The 19,221-nt window shown below is 36.1% G+C and overlaps 1 protein-coding gene across 6 annotated transcripts in view; it reads right to left on the bottom strand.

The window, feature by feature from the left end:
* Positions 1-19,221, bottom strand: part of Megf10 (multiple EGF like domains 10) — a 186,287-nt gene that overhangs the window by 151,790 nt on the left and 15,276 nt on the right. Inside the window, exons 1-2 of one of the 6 annotated variants that reach the window (XM_004854447.3) lie at positions 11,291-11,469; positions 9,049-9,198 (exon numbers count right to left, since the gene is read on the bottom strand). The exons of the other annotated variants lie outside the window; for them this stretch is intronic. Of the exons in view, the coding sequence (XP_004854504.2) occupies positions 9,049-9,051 (3 nt within the window). The 5' untranslated portion in view covers positions 9,052-9,198; positions 11,291-11,469. Of the gene's footprint in view, positions 1-9,048; positions 9,199-11,290; positions 11,470-19,221 lie in introns of those variants that run through there. 6 annotated transcript variants of the gene reach the window in all.

Here is a 19,221-nt window from a genome sequence, read left to right as displayed (position 1 = left end):
AGCTATGCTCTAATATCTACAATTATACTCTATTGTTGCAGCCAGTCTCCAAGATGCCTTTAATGGTCCCTGACTGTGTAACTTCTTTCACATTGAATAGAAAGCAAACTTGTGTAATCAATAGGATTTAGCAGAAGTGACAAGAGTATAACTTTTAAACCTAGGTCATAAAGACACTGTGGTTTCATCTTGCTTGGATCTTCTTTCTGTGGAAAGCTAGCTGCCATGTCATCAGGACACGCAAGTAGCCCTAGACAGAGGATGACAAAGTGAGGAACTGGAGCACCCCGCCAAGAGCCACATGGATGATCTATCTTGAAACTAGACCCTCCACCTATTGTCAAGGCTTCAGACAACTGTGGCCCAGTCAACATACTGACTACAACCTCAGAATACCCTGGACCAGAACCACCAGCTAAGCTACTCTCAATTCTTGGCCTACAGAAACTGTGAGGTAATAGATGTTTGTTGTTTCATGCCAATAAGTTGTTAGATAATGTTATCCAGCAATAGAAAATCAGCATGACTGTATTTAAGTATTTCTATACCAAAATTACATTGGTTTATGTCCAAAATACCTCTCAATAGGGCTGGGGATTTAGCTCAGTGGTTTCGCCACCTGCTGTGCAAGTGCAAGGACCCAAGTTCAATCCCCGGTACCAAAAGAAAACAAAAAAACCTCTCAATAATGGCCATCATTTTGTTGGCATCCTGAGTACATAGAAGAGACCACCTGAAATAACTCTGAAATCTTGACCTTACATTCTAACTCCTGGCAAGAGTTCATCATCTAATCACAGTTCATTCTTCTGTGCCTCAATGCATGATCTCACTAATGTCTGTGTTTTGAGGTACATCTACTGTTTTTTCACACAAAGCAGGGTCCCAGATTATCATGTCATTTATCTTTAACCATTTATCATGTGTTTATCCAGAAGAATTAACCTACTTTGTGCAGAAGAACTATACTACCTCAAAATAACTTTCAGAGTTCATTATGTATTCTGTGCTACATGTTATTTATAAAACATTAAAGATTGCATTTCAAGCTCTTCTTTGAGTTACTTTTTCATCCACAAATGTTCCTTTTATTTTCCTGCATTTGAACTTGTTTTCCATGATTATGATATAATTATTAGTGTATGAAAATTTAAATAGCATATTAGTTTATGAACATTTAAATAGTAACAGTCTTTAACCACCTACCAGTCCAATTATTTAAATATAAGAAAACCAAAAATTGCATTTTTTGATTAATTTTTATAAGATAATATAGGAAATATAAAAATGACAATTTTATCAAATTTATGCACTACAGAAATTGACTGGTTAAAAAGACACCTGCCCAGGTGACCCTCAGGATAGTAAGGAAACAAACATGCTGGGTGAGTGACACTCAGACTGTTAAGTGGTTAATACCTCACTTTCAGCAATGGACAGATCATCCAGACAAAACAAAAAAAAAAGCCAACAAAGAAACAGGCAAGCTAAACTGTGTTCTAGCCCAAATGGAGCTAAAACACATTTATAGAACACTTCACCCAACAGCTGCAAAATATACATTCTTCTCAACAGCATGTGGAGCATCCTCTAGGGTAGATCATATGGCAGGCCATAAAACAAGTTTCAAAAAATTTTTGAAAACTGAAATCAGGGGCTGGGGATATGGCATAGTGATAAAGCTCTTGCCTAGCATGTATAAGGCTCTGGGTTTGATCCTCAATACTTCAAAAAAGTTTGAAAGTGTAGACTATCATTTCTGGGCATAATGCAATCAAACTAGAAACCAAACACAAGAAAAAAATCTGGGAACAATGCAAATTTATGTAAATTAAACTAATTCTTGAATACCAGTGGATCAACAAAGAAATTAAGAAAGGAATTAAAGAATCTCATGAAACTAATAAAATAGAAATCCAACATACCAAAACATATGGAACACAGCACAAGCATACTAAGAGGGACATTTATAACAATCATTGGAGACATCAAAAAATAAAAAAGTCTCAAACAACCTATCACTGCCTCTCAAAGAAATTGAAAAATAAGAACAAAACAAACCCAAAACTAGTAGAAGAAAAGAAATAATAAAAATGAGATAAAGATCAAAAAGAATGCAAAAGACCAATGAAACAAAAATCTAGTTCTTGAAAGGATAAAATTAAAAGACCCTTAGCTAGACTAAGAGGGAAAAAAAAAGAAAATTCAAATAAATAAAATCAGAGATGAAAAAGAAGTCATTATAATTAACACCATAGAAATACAAAAGATTAGTACAGGTTATCATAAACAAATATATGCCAAAAAAATTTGATAACCTAGAAAAAAGTGAACAATTTATGAACACATGCATGCAACTTACCAAAATTAAACCATAAACAAATGAAAAACCCAAACAGACCAATAATACATAAGATTTGATCAGTAACAAAAAGTCTCCCATCAAAGAAATACCTAAAACCAGATGATTTCACTGTTGAACTCTACCAAACATTTTAATAAGAGCTAATACCAATTATTAAATTATTCCAAAAAGAGAAAGAAAGGAATTCTTCCAAACTCATTTCATTCAGCCAACATTACTCAGATACCAAAACCAGACAAGGATACAACACAAAAAGATAGCTACAGGCCAAAATCTTTGGTAAACATAGTTTGCAAACCAAATCCAAAAATACATTAAAAAGATTATTCACTTTCAAAATATTCAAATCAAGAAATGTGATATACTACATGAGAAAAATATACCACATCAACAGAATGGACAAAAACCATGTGATCATCTAAGCAGATGTAGAAAAAGCATTTAGTAAAATTAAACATCCATTTATGATGAAAATTCTCCACAAATTAGGTATAAAAGGAACTTTTTAAATTAATAAAAGACTGAGAGCTAATACAATATTGAAATAATGGTTGAAGTTTTTTAACTTAAAATCCTGATTATGACAAGCACTTTTACCACTTTTATTCAACAATATTGGAAGTCCTAGCCAGACCAATTAGTCAAGAGAAAGAAATAAAAGACAAACAAAGTTTTGTAAAGAGAAAGGGGAAAAAGGATTGAAGGGAAAGGAGGAGAATGGGTTAAAAAAAAGAATTAAGATACAATATGTACAGGTACAAATTCTCTATGATGAATGTGATCATTATGTATGTCAAAAGTATTCCAATAAAATTAATTTTTTAAAAAATTAAAAAGGAAGAAGTAAAACTGTCACTGTAGATGACATAATCTTATATATAGAAAATCCCAAAGTCTCTACCAAAAAACTATTATAACTAATAAACAAATTCAGCAAATTTGCAGGATACAAAATCAACATATAAAAATCAGTAGCACTGTTATATGACAATAGCCAAATATCTGAAATAGAAATCAAGAAAGCAGTCTCCTTTACAGTATCTACCAAAAAAGGAAATTAAATATCTAAAAATAAATGTAACCAAGGAGATGAAAGTTATACAATGTTTACAATGAAAATTAAAAAACACTGATGTAATAAATTGAAGATAAAAGATAGGTTACAAGAATCAATATTGTTAAAATGTCCATACTACCTAAAGCTATTTACAAATTCAATGGAATCTCTATAAAAATACCAATGACATTCTTCACAGAACAAAAAAAAAATTCTAAAATTTATATGAAATGACAAAAAAATAACCAAAGTTAGCTTGAGCAAAAAGAACAAAGCAGGAGGCATTGCACTGCCTGACATGTTGCAAAACTTAGTAATCAAAAGAGCATGGTGCTGCATAAAAATAGGTGCATAGACCAGTGGAACAAAATAAAGAGCCTAGAGGTACACCCACACACCTACAGCCAACAAAATTTTGACAAAAGTGCTAAGAGCACACACTGGAGAAAGAAAAATCTTATCAATAAATGGTCTTAGGAAAATTGGACATCCACATGCAAAAGAATACAGCTATACCCTGTCTCTCATCGGTTACAAAAAAAAACCTAAAATAAAGACTTAAATGTAAAACCTGAAATTATGAAACTGCTAGAAGAATGCAGAGGAAATTCTTGAGGGCATTATAATGGGTAAGGATTTTTTTGATTAAGACCCCCTCAAAATGGAAACAAAAGCAAAAATAGACAAGGTTACCTCAAACTAAAAATCTTCACAACAAAGGAAAGAATCAGCAGAATGTAGTGACAACCTACAGAATGGGAGAAAATATTTGCACCCTACACATCAGCCAAGAGGTCAACATCCAGAATAAATAAAGAACTCCAAAATCTCAATAACAAAAAATGAACAACTCGGGCCAGGGATTTGGCTCAGTGGTTTCGCCACCTGCCACGCAAGCGCAAGGACCCTAGTTCGATCCCCAGTACCAAAAAAAAAAAATGAACAACTCAAATATGTACTATTTTTTGCATCAGCTTTAAAGTTCTTAATTTATTTTTTTAACTTTTTATTTTGAAATAATTCCAAGTTTACCTGAGACTTACAAAAATAAAGAATACCCATCCATACATATTTATGTGCAATATATAAAGATATTTCCAACAATTTGAGAGTAATTTTGTATGCATCATGCCCCTTTACATTCAAATATTTCAGTGTGCATTTCCTAAGAATAATGCTGCTGGAATATATAGTGATGGTAACCTCAGTGTGGAAATTAAGCATTGATGCAATAATACCACCTAACCTATAGACCTAATTAAAATGTCATTAATTGTTCTAATAACATAACTATTTTGACAATTTTTCATATGGAAACTTTTCAAAGTCTTTGCTAATGAATAAACTTTTTTATTTCAATTGGCAAACATTAGTGAAGGTCATCTTTACAACCTCATGTAAGAGTAGGATCATGTAGATGACAATGACAAGGCAATGTAGAATATGATTAGGTCAAAACAGGGCTACCAAGTAAGTATGAAAGTTTAAAAATTATTTCTCACTGGTGAGTACATGAAGCAAAAGAGATTACAAACAAAGGAACCAGGAGCAAAGGAAGGAGAAAGCAGCTCCTCAAAGAGAAGGCAAATAGGCAGGATTACTTGAAATGCCAAGTAGAAACATAGATGAGTCAAAGAGGAAGTTTAGAACCAGGTCAGGAATAGAGATGGACATCATGGTTTAACATTTCCTCAAGACAAACTCAAACACTTCCTGAAATCTCAGGTGCTCCAAGAGTGGACAGATTTAAGAAAAATGGACTAGAAAATGGAACTTGATCAATCCAGGAGGAAAAGGATTTATGGCTTTATTTTTTCTAACTTCAACCAAAAATGCTTCTTGTTGAAAATTCACAATTGACCAATCCCCTGACTCAATATGAACAGCAAAAATATCTAGTCACAAAAGAAAGCCATTTATTTTGAAAAGAAAAATAATCAAAGTATAATAAGGAGAAAGGATAGCAAATATAATTCTTTGATGTGCAGTAGGATGCTGAGTGTCACCAGAATCTTTCGTCTTTCTTGAACACAGTGCAGGGAGGACAGGGACAATGATAGGAAGCCCAAGTGTGTGCACGAACATCCTTCCTAACGGTACACACAGTGATAGTAGGAAGGATGACAACAGGCCGTCTGCCCCCATCACTGGCATGGCAAGGGGCATCTACATGTCACCTGCTCACCTAGCTCTGGATCATTAAACTAATCTTCACTTACTGAGATTCTCACTATTAGGTCTCAGCTGAGCAATTCAAGTCATCTGTCTTTCCTCAAAGATAATTTCTTAGGGAAGAAAACCCTGCAGAGGAACAAAGACCTTAGGAGGAAAAGAATTTCTGTAGAAGCTAGATTTTAGAAAATCTTTCTGACAATTGACATATTCAGGTCCTATGAGACAGACAGGGCCACATACACAGGTGCATATACACACAGCATTCTTCTAATGGTTATATTACTTAGGTTTTTAATATTCATTTGGCTCCTGAAAGTTCCCAAATCATCACATATATCTTGGCTTTTACAGAGCTTTTGTGCCAAGAAACAGTAGAACAGAAATGTCCGAGTTGAAGGCCTTAATGAATGTCATTTTATGGACGAAATAATTGAAGCCCCCAATTAAGCTGAGTAATCATGATTCCAGAGCTAGTTTGTGAGTTGTCCAACACAAGTAGCCAGAATTCGGGTCCATCAACTTCCATCAAATCACCTTTCCATCAGGTAAGACCCTCATAGTCTTTCTAAAACAATAGTTTATCTGTGTGTTGTACCAACAAATGTTTCTTGAAATGCAAATTCATTAAAAGTGTAATTCTCCAAGCGACTAAGCTACTTACTGGTCAAAACTGAGAATGTGAATTAGAAAGTACATAAATTATTTCCACGTTTATGCTCTACAGATGTCTCAAATGACTCAGCTGCCCTCTTTCACAGTGGATGCAGTTCTCAACCACTAATCTAGACCAGGATGTGGAGTGACCACAAGTATCCCTTGCAGTGTGCACTACCCAAAAAAAAAAGCTTTTATCCTTATGGTTTTAAGACCCCATGGTCAAAGTTTTGAAGATTTGAGACAACACATAAGGAAACTGCTGAGAAAGTACAAACAGACAAAAGAACATAATTATTCAAAGCTGCATTCAGTCAGGACATTCAGGAGAAAACACTTGAGCAGTTTCCTCTCCCACCTCCACTTCCTCACCAAACACATATATATGCAAATATAAAAAGCCACAACCCAAATCCCAACTTTATGGCTCTTAAACTAGGGCTTTGTTTTACTAGACAATCTGAGACATGCTGAATCAGCAACACCACTTCCTGTGGTATCTAGACAGATCTTTTATTCATCCAAGAAATGACCCTGACCGACCCTGAGTAAGAGTTGGAGAACAATATCATATTGATAGGAAAAGTAAAAGCCGTTATCCTTCATTTCCATTATCCATAATTCTTTTTTTCTGACTGCCCTATGACTCCTGATTTGTCCTTTGCCATTTGTAGTGACATCCACAATCTGGAAGCATGGGGGCAGATAGTACAGTAATGGGGTAATTTCTGGTCTGGCTCATGATAGAACTGATTTCTGGCAGGCCACTAAATCCCTCTCTGCTTTATTTTCCTTTCAGAAACATAAGCCAGGAAAGCAGCTTTAGTGGCAAGCAAACTTACAGTGAGAGTTATATTTCCCCTTTACCTTTCTTATTAACTTCTTGAATGCCTATTGACTTTTGTGTGAAGACAGCTTTCAGCAGGAAGGTGGTCCAATACTCTAATTTTACAGATATGATGCTGTGGTCTAGAGAAATTCTTTCTGTGCACAAGGTCACAAACCTATTTCTGACTAGCTTCTCCTTAGGGTGACATTAAGCCAATATTCAAGATGCTATCAGTTTGTCTTGCCCAATAATATGAATTGCTACACACAAAGATAATAAAGATACAATTGAATTTTTCTGTGGTTCATGCTGCTCTTAGTAGAGTACACATATAAAAATAATAGGTACTAGCATGCTTATAAAAGTTTAACACTTGAGACTTAAGGCAACTTGTGAATGCTCATTTTCATTCCTAAGATAAGGAGCTGAGAGTGAATTATATTTACTCAATTTATGATCAAAGGGTCCAATAAAACACAGGCCTGGAAGTAGATTTGCTAATAGCCATGTGAAAGTTGATGGACCAGAAGCTGACACTTCGCAATAGCTCCAGAGCAATGATGGCATTTTGGTTCTCTGTGGTACCCTTGGTACCTAGAATAGCATGAGATGGAGAGAATAAATAAATAAATGAATCTAAAGAACAAAAGCATAGAGAAGAGTCAAGAATGTGGAGTTGAACAAAACATTTAATAAAATAAAAACTAAGGAAAGATTTTGAACAAGATTTGAAGTTGTGAATTGTACAAATAAAAGTTTGTCCAAATGTGTATTTAAAGTCACAGATTTTCAGAAGTTGGCATTTTTTAAGATACTGTAATATTTCAATCCCTGGTACAAAAAAAACCTGTAACCTAGCCATGCATTCCCATAAACTTTAAAATACTTCTCTTTTTTATTTTATGGGAAGGACTTTGAGTTAGTTTGTTTGAAATTAGACATAGTATTATAATTTTCACAGGCTAATTGGTATTCTTGTATCTCCTCCATCATTCTCAGCTAATTATGCTTGATCTATTTGTTAAAATTATTTTTCATGATCATATTTTTCATGCTCAAGTCAATCTTCCAATGGCAAAATTGTTGGGGAGTTCTTATCTCTTACTTCATGTATATGAGCTCTGTATATTCTAGGATGACTTTACAACTTTTAAAAAACATTATTATTTAGCCATTTCAGCCATTTTCCAAAGTTCTATGTATGGCTGCCTCATCTTAAACTCTTCATCACTTTTGTGTGTGTGTGGTACAGAGGATTAGCTGAACCCAGATTGAACCAGGCCCTTTGCATTGAGCTATATCCTCCACCTTTTAACTTTTTTATTTTGAGACCAATTTCATATTTAAGCAAAAATGTCTATCGAGAATGAGGAATGAGCTCTTTTCCACTGACTATTTCTGAAAAAGTAACTAAATTTTTATGCCTTAGTTTGACTTCTTATTGTGAAGATTAAGCAGCTATCCCACCCCATAAACTGGGTGGCTGAAGAACAACAAAAATGTATTTCTGAGAGTTCAAGAAGCTGGGAAGTCTAAGATGAGGATGCTGGCACATTCACATCTGGTAAGGGCCTGTGCTCGTGGATGGTGCCTTCTAGCTGTGTCTTCATGTGAGGAAAGGGACCAGAATTCTCTGGGGTTTCTAATCCCATTCACTGATCACTTTACTGATAGTGAGGTTTTAAAACCAGTGCCTAGAAATACAACTTTGTCTAGTTTTTCTATTTAATCAATTCATCCTTTTTACCTGTCAACTTCCAAATCCCAGTGTTTCAAAGAACATAAATCAGAGCACTACACTCCTTGATTTAAAAGGTTTTGAGAGCTGGACTTTGAGGTCAAGTTCAAATTCATGTTTGAGACTAAAGATGATCTAAGTGCACCTCATCACCTAGCAAAATCTCATGTGAGCATATCACTTGAACAATCCTCAGGTCTTAAATATCCCCAAATATCACAGGTCTTTACCATGTCTTTGCCATGCTGTTCCTTCTGCTTGGAATGTACTTAACTCTGGTCAACTTGATCCATACTCATTCTTCAAAGATCGAATGTCCCTTCCTCCTAGCGGGGCTCCCAGGCTGACATGACATCCCTCTTCCTTGCTCGTGTAACACCCTAGAACATACTGACAGTAGGTGATATGTTCATTTTCAGAGTACTAACAAACACTGCTTGATTTGCTATTTTTGTGCCACTAACTAATGAACTCCTTAATGTCAGAACAGTAAATTGCTCATCTCAGTGTTCCTGCTACATAAGGAATATCCAATAATATTTCAGAACTACTGATTAACTGAGTGAATGAAAGAATGAATGAATGAGTGAATGAATGAGTAAATGAGTGAATGAATGAAAGACCCACAGGATAAATAAAGCTCAGAATATGTAAATCAGTTTTTCTGGGTCCAAATGCTTTCCCCAATATAAAACGAAAGGTAAAGATTATCCTAATTAATGGCTACACTATACAACTTCAGTGGAAAATCTTGGAGTAGAAATAAAATAACTGCAATACTAGTTGGTTATAAACATATTAAAAAAAATGAAAGCTTTACTTAAAAAAACACTTGTTTTATTTAGAGAAAAATGTATGTCGTCTCTAAAGAGAACCAGGCACTTCCAAGAGCTTAATTACTTCTAAATCATGCTGTAAATTTCTTTTAAAGCTTAAGCCTTTCTTCTCATTGGTATTCCTTTATTCTCAATAAGTGGTTTATGTAAACATAGCTATATTTGTTCTGATTCCTATAGCCCTGGTATTCGTCTGAGTTGTGAGTAAGATGAAGTGACCATGGGCATACACTTGGGAGAGGCTAAGGGAGCATCCAGGAGGGTCTCAGAGTGAGGGAATGGAAATAATATTTTCCTGTGGGAAATAACAAAGACAAAATACACAGGTGGGCAATGGGACCAATTTCTCAATGGCAGCCTTTTGCTATGCTAAGAACGTTTTTGAAATGCTGCATCTCCATTGCTAGAAAGCCTAATTTTCAGGTCCAGCCTGAGTGGGCTGGTACAGGGACCAGGAAAACAATGTCCAGGAGCACCCTAGATTGAACCCTCAAGAATTAGCAGATTGTTGTAGTCCACGAAGTACTGGTCTGTTTGCTTCAGCATGTTTATGAAGTATTATGTAAATCTAATTTAGAAAAAGGACAGATTTTTATTACAAAGTAATCAAGAACCTATGCTAGAAATATAGACAGAAAGGAAAAGAAAATGACTCATATTCATAAGGCCTAATTTTGAGAATTATGGTCTTTGCTCAAAGTCACATTGTGACTATCAATAAAAGAATATTTTGATGGGTCTCAAATATACATAAGCAATTGTACCTACCCAGATTCCTTTATGCAAAAGTGGGCACAAATGCACACCAAATTTAATATTAACAAAAAAGAAAAAGTTGTAATGTTAACATCCAAATAATTAATTTTCATAGAGGAAAAACTTAGGCAAATTCTGATAACTCTTTAACAACAACTGAACAAAGGAAGCTAAAGGCATCTGAACTAAAACTGTGAATTCTGAACTCAGCAGGGCCACAGGCTTTGTAGCCCCTGACATTTCTCTATTCTCTTTCACTCTTGTCCTTATTAAATGTTATTTCCTTTTTGCCTTTATTATAAATTATCTTCCTCAACTCATATATATATATATATATATATATATATATATATAATTTCAAAATCTCTAATTGCAACACCTCCACTTTATTGTACATACTGGAAACTACAGGTAACTACATATGTGACCCCATCACATTGGGTGCATTCATTTCCTTCTCATAAAGAAGCAGGTGACATAAACTATATTACTGTCATTTATTCAAGGTTTTAAACTTCCTCATCATTTAATTTAAAAAGGGAAAATAAAATAAAATGGATTTAATATACAAAAAGACTACCTCAAATGAAGATTCTATGGAGGATGGAAATAGTTTCCTGCCTGGAATATATTTTTCCTACCCTGCTAATTTGACAAAGTCTATGGTTCATTTCTATGATTCCCTCAGGTAACATGTAAGCTTCCCTAACTGTTTGCATATTAAATTATAATATAAGCTTCCTGTCAACTTATTTCTCTCTTTGCAATAAGGTACTCTTCCATTCATATCTGCTTAACAGTGTGTTCACAGCAAAAGTAAAATTATTTCCAGATCTTTTTACTATAAATTACATAAAAATCCCCAATGGAATCAACTCACCAAAGCTTTCATTTGATTGATATATGTTATTTGGGGTTACTGGTCATCTTTTGACCAATCCCATCTCCTCAACTACATCGTAAGATCCTTGAAAATAAATCCCTTGACTCATTTCCCATTCCACTTCTCCTTGGTTTCAACTTCTTTCTCCAACTGTAAGAATTTAACAGATGTTCAATAAATGGTTGCAGAATTAGATCAAGACGAGGTACTATGAGGTCATAAAGCATCATCATCATATCAGGCAATGAGAGGTTGAGGGTAGTCAAGGGTCATATCCTGTGAGTTGCAGACAGTTAACATGAATCCAAAGAAATGTAAAGAGAAATAAATAACTGTGGGGATATTCATAATAAGAAAACAGATGCCCAGCTGAGAGCCCAGGTAATTTTGGAAAGTAATCTGTGACATGATCAATTCTACCAGGAGGTGGCGCTTGAGGCCAGAGTCACTCTTGGTTGGCCAAATGTCCAATTTATCTTAAAGTGAACCTAAAAACTTATTCTCTTCAACAATGAAACTGGAACTAAACATAAGCTCTATCAACACAGAAGATCTTGCTATTATTAAAAAAAACATAAGGACACTATTCTAGATTTTATTTAAAGAAAAGTTTTGCTCTTCTAGAAACCAAGTAACTCTGAAGACAGTATCTTTGCCTGAACCATAGGTCTTGTCTACTGTACCTAAGAGTTTTTACTTTTAGATTTAAGCTGGATAGAGAAAATAATTTCTTAAAATGGATTTCACTGTAGTGAAGTCTGAACATTGCTGATTTATATTTAGCAAGAAACATGTTTGATATCAATGAAGGAAAATGTCTAAATGAATAAAGGTGGTGAAAATTGAATTATAGTGCTCACTTCGGCAGCACATATACTAAAAATTGAATTATAAATACTAGGTTTCATATGAGTAAACAAATATGAAGTGTCATTAAGGTTAGTATTGTCCTTATATGTACATGTGTACATGTGTGTGTACAAATGTAAAATATAGTTTACTTCTTCAGGATGTTTATGCTTTATTAATACAACTATTGAAATTAAATCTTAGTTCTGCTCTGAGTTACCTATTTCATGGGCCAGGTTCAGAGAGAGAAAATTAAGAATCTAGTCAACCAGAAATTATCTTGGACATATCTCAAAAACTCAAAATTGCATCTGGAAACAAGGTAATAAATAAACAATTTTATGAAATGGATGCATGACCACACTGGATTAGAAACAAAACAAAATCATATCAATGATACAAATGTGCCTTCCAAACCCACACCGTCCAATAGAACCACATCAAGCCCTGTCAGAAAGGAGCAGAGCACTCGGCTCTTTTCTGAGAGCGCCCTAGTCACATAGAACCAGCTCTTAGCCACCCAAGAAGAATTCAAGGCAAAGTTTCTGTCTATCCCAACTCATTAAATTATTAGTTTCCTTTAATGATAGCTAGACTCATGTTCAGCATTTAAACAATAAAATAAAACAAAATTAGTAAAGACTTTTGCTTTAGAAATAGCACATAGACAGATCTTTTCAGATGTAATTAATTCTTCCAAGGTAGTTTATCTTATTAAAATATGGTCATTTACTGTGGTTTCAGATTATCCAAAAATTTCCCTAAGATTGAAAGCCAAAGATAATTTCTTGCTATAAGCAATCTAATTTGAAGGTAAGAGAATCAGGGAGAATTTTATATTCAAACAAGCACATAAAAGGTACAATTATTTCTAGCCAAGGTTCTTATAGGAATCTGGCTGTGTCCAGGAATCAGCATATGACTTGGAACCAGAAAGCAAAGCCCAGAAAGGTCATAACTGTCCCAACCAGAAAGACTTAACCTTCTTGCAGTGGCATCTGTGACTGATGAGGACTTTAGAAGACAGCCCTTGTACACACATGATTTCTGACAACACTGATTATATGATTGGAGATTTAATGATGCACTTTGTTATTTTCTGAAATAAAAATGAAAAAACAGAGACAGAGTTCTTCAGGCTTAATTACCACATCTGTTATTAGGCACTTTACCATGATTGACTGGAGTGTATGTTAGACACAGTGCCAAAAAGCCTCCCCATAAAAGCAGCTTCCCATTCACTGCCTGAATGGCATCAGCCTCTGTTACATCCAGGATTTCCATGGAAAACAAGCAAGCCTGGTGCCCATAGTCTCTGCCAGCTAAAGACACTTTTTCTTGGTGCCAGTTAAAATGGATGCAGAGCCTAGGTTGCTTGCTCTGACTTCTGCCCCTCTCTGACCTCTCTTTCTCTCAGGCTCACCCATATGTCCCTGGAGCCCAGGATAAAGAAGTGCATCTGGAGAGAAGGAGCAAAGAGGAGTCAGGAGAGGCTGAGTGGAGTTAAGATGGGATGCTGCAGGTTAAATGCATTTTCTAGCTGCTGAGGAAATTATGACTTTTAAAAGTATATACAACACCAAGAAACTGGTTTCTCTGAAGACCTAATCCCTTAGGCTCTATTAACAAAGACGATTATTTCTGAAGACCAAAAACCACATGAGATTTCAGGAATCTAAATGTTGCTTGCCTATTAGCAAAATACTGCCATCATTCCTCACTGTCAGAAAAACTACTCCATGATTTCTTTGAATCTACCATGCAGACAAGTGGAAGATTTACTAATTTATCTACAGTTCATCTTCAAAGGGTTTCCTGTGTATAATGTGCCATCATTCAACATTTTAAAAGTGCAGAAATCTGAACACCCACAGCTCTGTGTATCCCTAAATCAAGTTCCTGTACAAGCAGCAGCATGGGGACAATTATTGGCACTCAAAACCACTCTTCAGACCAGAAGTAAAGCATAAAAGCCACAGCAAACGACCTCCCATCTGCATACGTGCTGGGTAGAGAAACAAATACTCACCTAACCCAACCCTGGATGTCTAGAGCAAACAGCAGTCCCACAGCTCAGAAATACATGGTGCAACATAAGTAATAAGAAAGACTAAAATATACTCACAACTTAAATACATTCTTCAAGAATCATTAGGTATAAAGAATGTCCTTGAAGCACTCTCTGTATTTAATTTCTCCTCCACATGAGACTGTATACATTTATGATGTACTGCCCATTTATTTATTTTTATCCAAAGCAGCACCTACAGTGTTTTGAATATGTGGCTGCTACTAGTGGAGATTTTGTACACACAAGGTAATTGAGAAATAGCATTGAGTGAAGCACAAGAAATTGGCAAGTAGGGAAGGGGTTTTCTAATTAGGAGGGTCTTCCCAATGCTTAATAAAAATAAAAGGAATATAGTGTTTTCTAAAAGAAATAAGCATTTACAAAAGGGATCATACACTTTGTGACAATGCAGACATGGAAGAGCCTTTTCTGCGTGGGAGATGGGGACTGGTGATCTGGCCCGAGGATCAGTCTCTTCAGTCTTTCTAGTAGCCTGAAGGAAAGGGAAGGCTTTAGGAAATAGGTTGCAACCCTCCCAGATGGATGACATTCCAGCTTAGTACGGCATGCTTTCTACAGGCCACAATTGCCAAAAGCGCCCCCATATTCCTCAGACTTTCTGAAGTCTGCCCTTTCTATCCTCAGCCACTACAATAAAAATGATTGAGGATATTTTCAACATAAGCCTTTCCCTCACTCTCTTTTTCCTCTTTATCTATAAATGAGCCTTTGGGATCCCCTTGAGAAGAGCAGAAGAGGACACAAGAGCACAGTGAAACAGAAATCAACCAATTCTGAAATAATATAAAGCTCATTCTCCATACAAGTGCAAAAGAGACATCTCAAAGCAAAATTCCCTTAGAAGAATTTTTACCATGGATTTTGTGGTGTTACAAAGGAAGGAACTATATTTTTAAAATATTTAAACATAAGTTGTCAATAATTCCTTGGACATGATGGCAAAAGTACAGGCAATGATGAAGAAAAAAACAAATAAACTGGACTTCATCAAAACTCAAAATTTTTGTGCATCAATAGATGCCATCAATGGAATGTAAAGATAACCCACAGTATAGGAAAAATACTTGTAAATCGTGTATATGAGACAGAATTGGTATTCAGAGTATTAAAAAAACCACTTATAACTCAACAAACAAAATGAACGACCTAATTAAAAATGCCAAATGACTTGTGTAGACATTTTTAAGAGTTTATTTTTTAATTTTATAGGATTTTTAGTATAAGTGTACATCATTAGTTTTTTGCAAAAGATTATATAAAAGATTATTATATAACATTTTATGTGCACACTGTTTCATTTCTTTATTATATTTTTTAAAGAAAAAGCAGAACACTTAAAAACAAAGTGCCAATTTTTTTACTTCTCTCCTTTGCAGTAATTCAATTCAGTGTTGTTGCTCATAGGGTGGCTGGCTACCAGGGCCAGGGGCCAGGGGAATGAAGAGATGTTGGTCAAAGAGTATAAACTTTCACTTTTGAGTAAATTTGGAAGATTTAAGGTGCTAAGCAGCAACTACAGTTATAACACTGTATCATATACTTGAAATTTGCTAAGGGAGTACATCTTAAACATTCTCACCAAAAATTTTTAAAAAGCAACTATGTGAATTGATGTGCTAATTAATCTCATTTTTAATCTCACTTTGATAATCACTTCACAATGTATACATATAAAATCATCATGTTGTACAGTTTAAATACATTCAATTTTATGTGTCAGTTATGCCTCAATAAAGCTGAAAAATGCATATAATTTATGTCACATTCAGAAAGAAATTATTTTTGGATTTCAATATATATTTGATATAGCTATTTCTTTTAAAAAGATATACTAAAGACCAATAGGCACATGAAAAGATGCTCAACGCCACTGATTGTCAAGGAATTATGAGCAAAGTTAATGAGATGTCAATTCATACCCATTTGGATGCCTATCCCCCACCCCCACCCCAAGGAAAAGACAAAATCATAAGTGTTGGTAAGGATGTGGAAAAATTAGAACCTTTGTATATTACTGCTGAGAATCTAAAATAGAGTGGCTACTGTGGAAAGCAAGGTGGTAGCTCCTCACACACAAAAAAAACCAACAACAACAACAAAACCACGGAATTATCACATAATGTAGTAAACACCCCGAAAGAATTGAAAGCAGGGATTTGAACAAATATTTGTACACAAATGTTCACAGACTCATTATTCACAATATTCAAAGCGAAAAAATAACACAAATTTCCACTAATGGATAAATGGATAAGCAAAACGTAGTGTGGGCATAAAATGGAATAATATTCATCCTTAAAAATGAAGAAAACTCTGGAGAAGCTACAACAGGGATGAACTTTGAGGTACTCAAGTACCAGTCTTCAAAGATCAGATACTACTAGATTACACTTGAAGGCATACCTAAAGTAGTCAAACTCAGAGAAAGAAAACAGAATGGTGGTTACCTGGGGCTTGTGAGAGGGGAGGAGGAGATGCTATTTAATGGATACAGAGTTTCAATTTGAGATAATAAAAAAGTTTTGGAGAGGGATGGTGGTGATGGTTGCATAAAATTCTTAAAATGCCACAGATCCATACTATTTTTAGAAAAAAAACACTAAAAGTATTAAATAAGCCTAATACTCAAAAGATCAGAAAAAGAAAGAAAGAGAGAAAGAAAGAAAAGAAAGGAAGACAGGCTGAAAGAAAGTAGAACTAAGAAAGAAAATAAATAAATCTAAAAGCAAGCCAAGTTGTAAGGAGTAAGTTGTGGAAGTCTGCCCAAAAGGTAGAGACTCCCTTTCACTCTCCATCTGCACTATGAAGACAGACATTCACATTCCATGGATTGCACATATCACACAGGGATTGGTGTGATCCATTGGCTAGAACCTGAGAATAGAGGAGGGAAAATAGAACTGCAGCTAGATACCTAGTTCCCTGGCTCTCTCCTCTCAGGATCTTACCTCTCCACTTCTAGAGAGTTCTGACAGATGGCAGTCTCTCTAGAACCCAGACACAGAAACCAAAAAAGCCACTTAGCTTCCTCTTAAATTTTAGCTAACAGACAGTGAAAGGCATCAGATGTTTCCAAGCCAAGGCGCCATGTCAGAATTCCAGCTCTCAACTACAGCCTGCCGGAATTCATATTCTGACCTGATGGTGGAACTTGGAAGATCTTAGGAGTCTGGACCTGTTTATGCTCCTTACTTTCTCAGAAAACTTCTAAGGATTCTGAGGCTTTAGAGGAGCTTGTGTTCCTCAATTTCAATTTTCAGTTCCTCAGTTTGGATTTTCTGGATGAAAACAAAGTAACTTTGCTTTCAGGTTTCCTGTTTTTGCCCTTCCATAACTGCTGATAAAGTTAGGGTTACCAAAAAATGCTTCACTTTGGGTGTAGAATGCAGATCCCAGGCACTCTGGCAGGTCTGTACTCCCTCAGACCATCAGACCAGTTGTTATTTATAATACCTATAGGGAGAAAAGAGCTTAAAGGATCAAGTCAGGCTGCAGTTTCCAACAAAGCAGGCCACAGCTGTACAAGGGATTCTGAGCAACTGCTCCATGAAGACAGCAAAACTTCTGTTTTCCTGCAGGGTCTGCTCAGGTCATGGCATGTGGCATGGATTAGAGTCCTGGGTCTCTACTAGCCAGTGGGGCTGGTCCTGGGTTTACACACCACACTCCAGAACTAAGCCCCACACCCCACCTGACACACCCTTTTCAGGGTTTTTACAAATGTTTAAAAGCCAACAATTTATTTTTCTAAAAAACAATATATGAAGTTTTAAAAAGAATTCATTTTTATACATTTTCCCCAAGATCCGTTATAGTGAAATGAAAGATATTATGTCCATCATGGATAGAAGATTTGGATTTGTTCTGAAGTTAGCTCAATTTTGAGCCTGAGTGAAAGGTCTACTTAACAGGAAAGGGTTCCACAGAGATACTTTGACTGTGCCCTAACTGTGAGGCCAACAGAGAAAACAGTTTCCCCATAACTTGTCTCAGCTTCTCCAAAGCACAGAATGGGTAGAAAAGGGGCTCTGTAAGACCCACAGTTGACCCTTCTCCAGCTAGTGTCAGCTCTGTGGCCAGACGTGGTGGCCCACTCAGGCAAAACTGGGCTATACTCTAGGTACTGCCTGCAGAGTGCCCTCAGCTGCCCCATTCCCACTCTCCCTCACCTGCACCAGGCCCCAGGGCTCCTTAGTCAAGTTCATGGAGCTGGGGATGGCCTTAAAATGAAGCACAGCAGAACTTTCTTAGGAATGCAAGGGAAAGAACTAGAAATCAAGGTGGCTCTTCGGGCATTGAGTGTGCTCTTCCCACTATTCTGGGTTATCCAACTAAGCTCTAGGGGGCAAGTATGCTTCCCTCACTCTGAAACCATTTTCCTGTTTCATTCAAGGCCACACCAAAACAAAACAAAACAATTTAATGGATTAGTGACATCAGCCTTGAGAGCTGCAACATGGTCAATGTTTTTCATTGCACTAGGATTAGAAAAAGAAAACATTGCCTCAAATTGATGCAGTTCTAAAGTGGGGAACTATGCTCATGAGCAATCCTGGAATTTCAAACTTGGGTGATTTCATTGTCTCCCGCAATTCAGCATGAAGTACATTTAAGATAGAATTTAAAGAGAAACATCTAAAAGTGAACCTGTGCTTGCATAGCTTTGTTTCATCTGGACTTATCTCCACAAGTTCCTCTCTGGGCCTTCACCAATGAGCCCGAGGCACAGAGCTGACAGCCTGCAGGCATCTTTACTCCCCCTGGCTGCTCTGCTGCCAACAACTGCTGGGCCCAAATCAATGGAAAGTGAGGTCACTGCAAATGGCTTTTTCTTCTCGGGCTTAGTGTTCAGAGCCAGGCAGTGAGGCCCAGTCACCTCTCTACATCTGAAAGAATGCACCGGGATGAAGCCCTGCAGAGCTTCCCACTGCTTACTCTTGGGGTTTAGTTCTGCGTGGGCCATTGTTTGTGATGGACCTAACACCTA

This window comes from Heterocephalus glaber, unplaced genomic scaffold (genome assembly GCF_053883595.1).
Source record: "Heterocephalus glaber isolate CG9 unplaced genomic scaffold, H.glaber_assembly_v1.0 deba00001463, whole genome shotgun sequence".
NCBI lineage: Eukaryota > Metazoa > Chordata > Mammalia > Rodentia > Bathyergidae > Heterocephalus > Heterocephalus glaber.
This window is presented reverse-complemented; position numbering and strand designations above follow the sequence as displayed.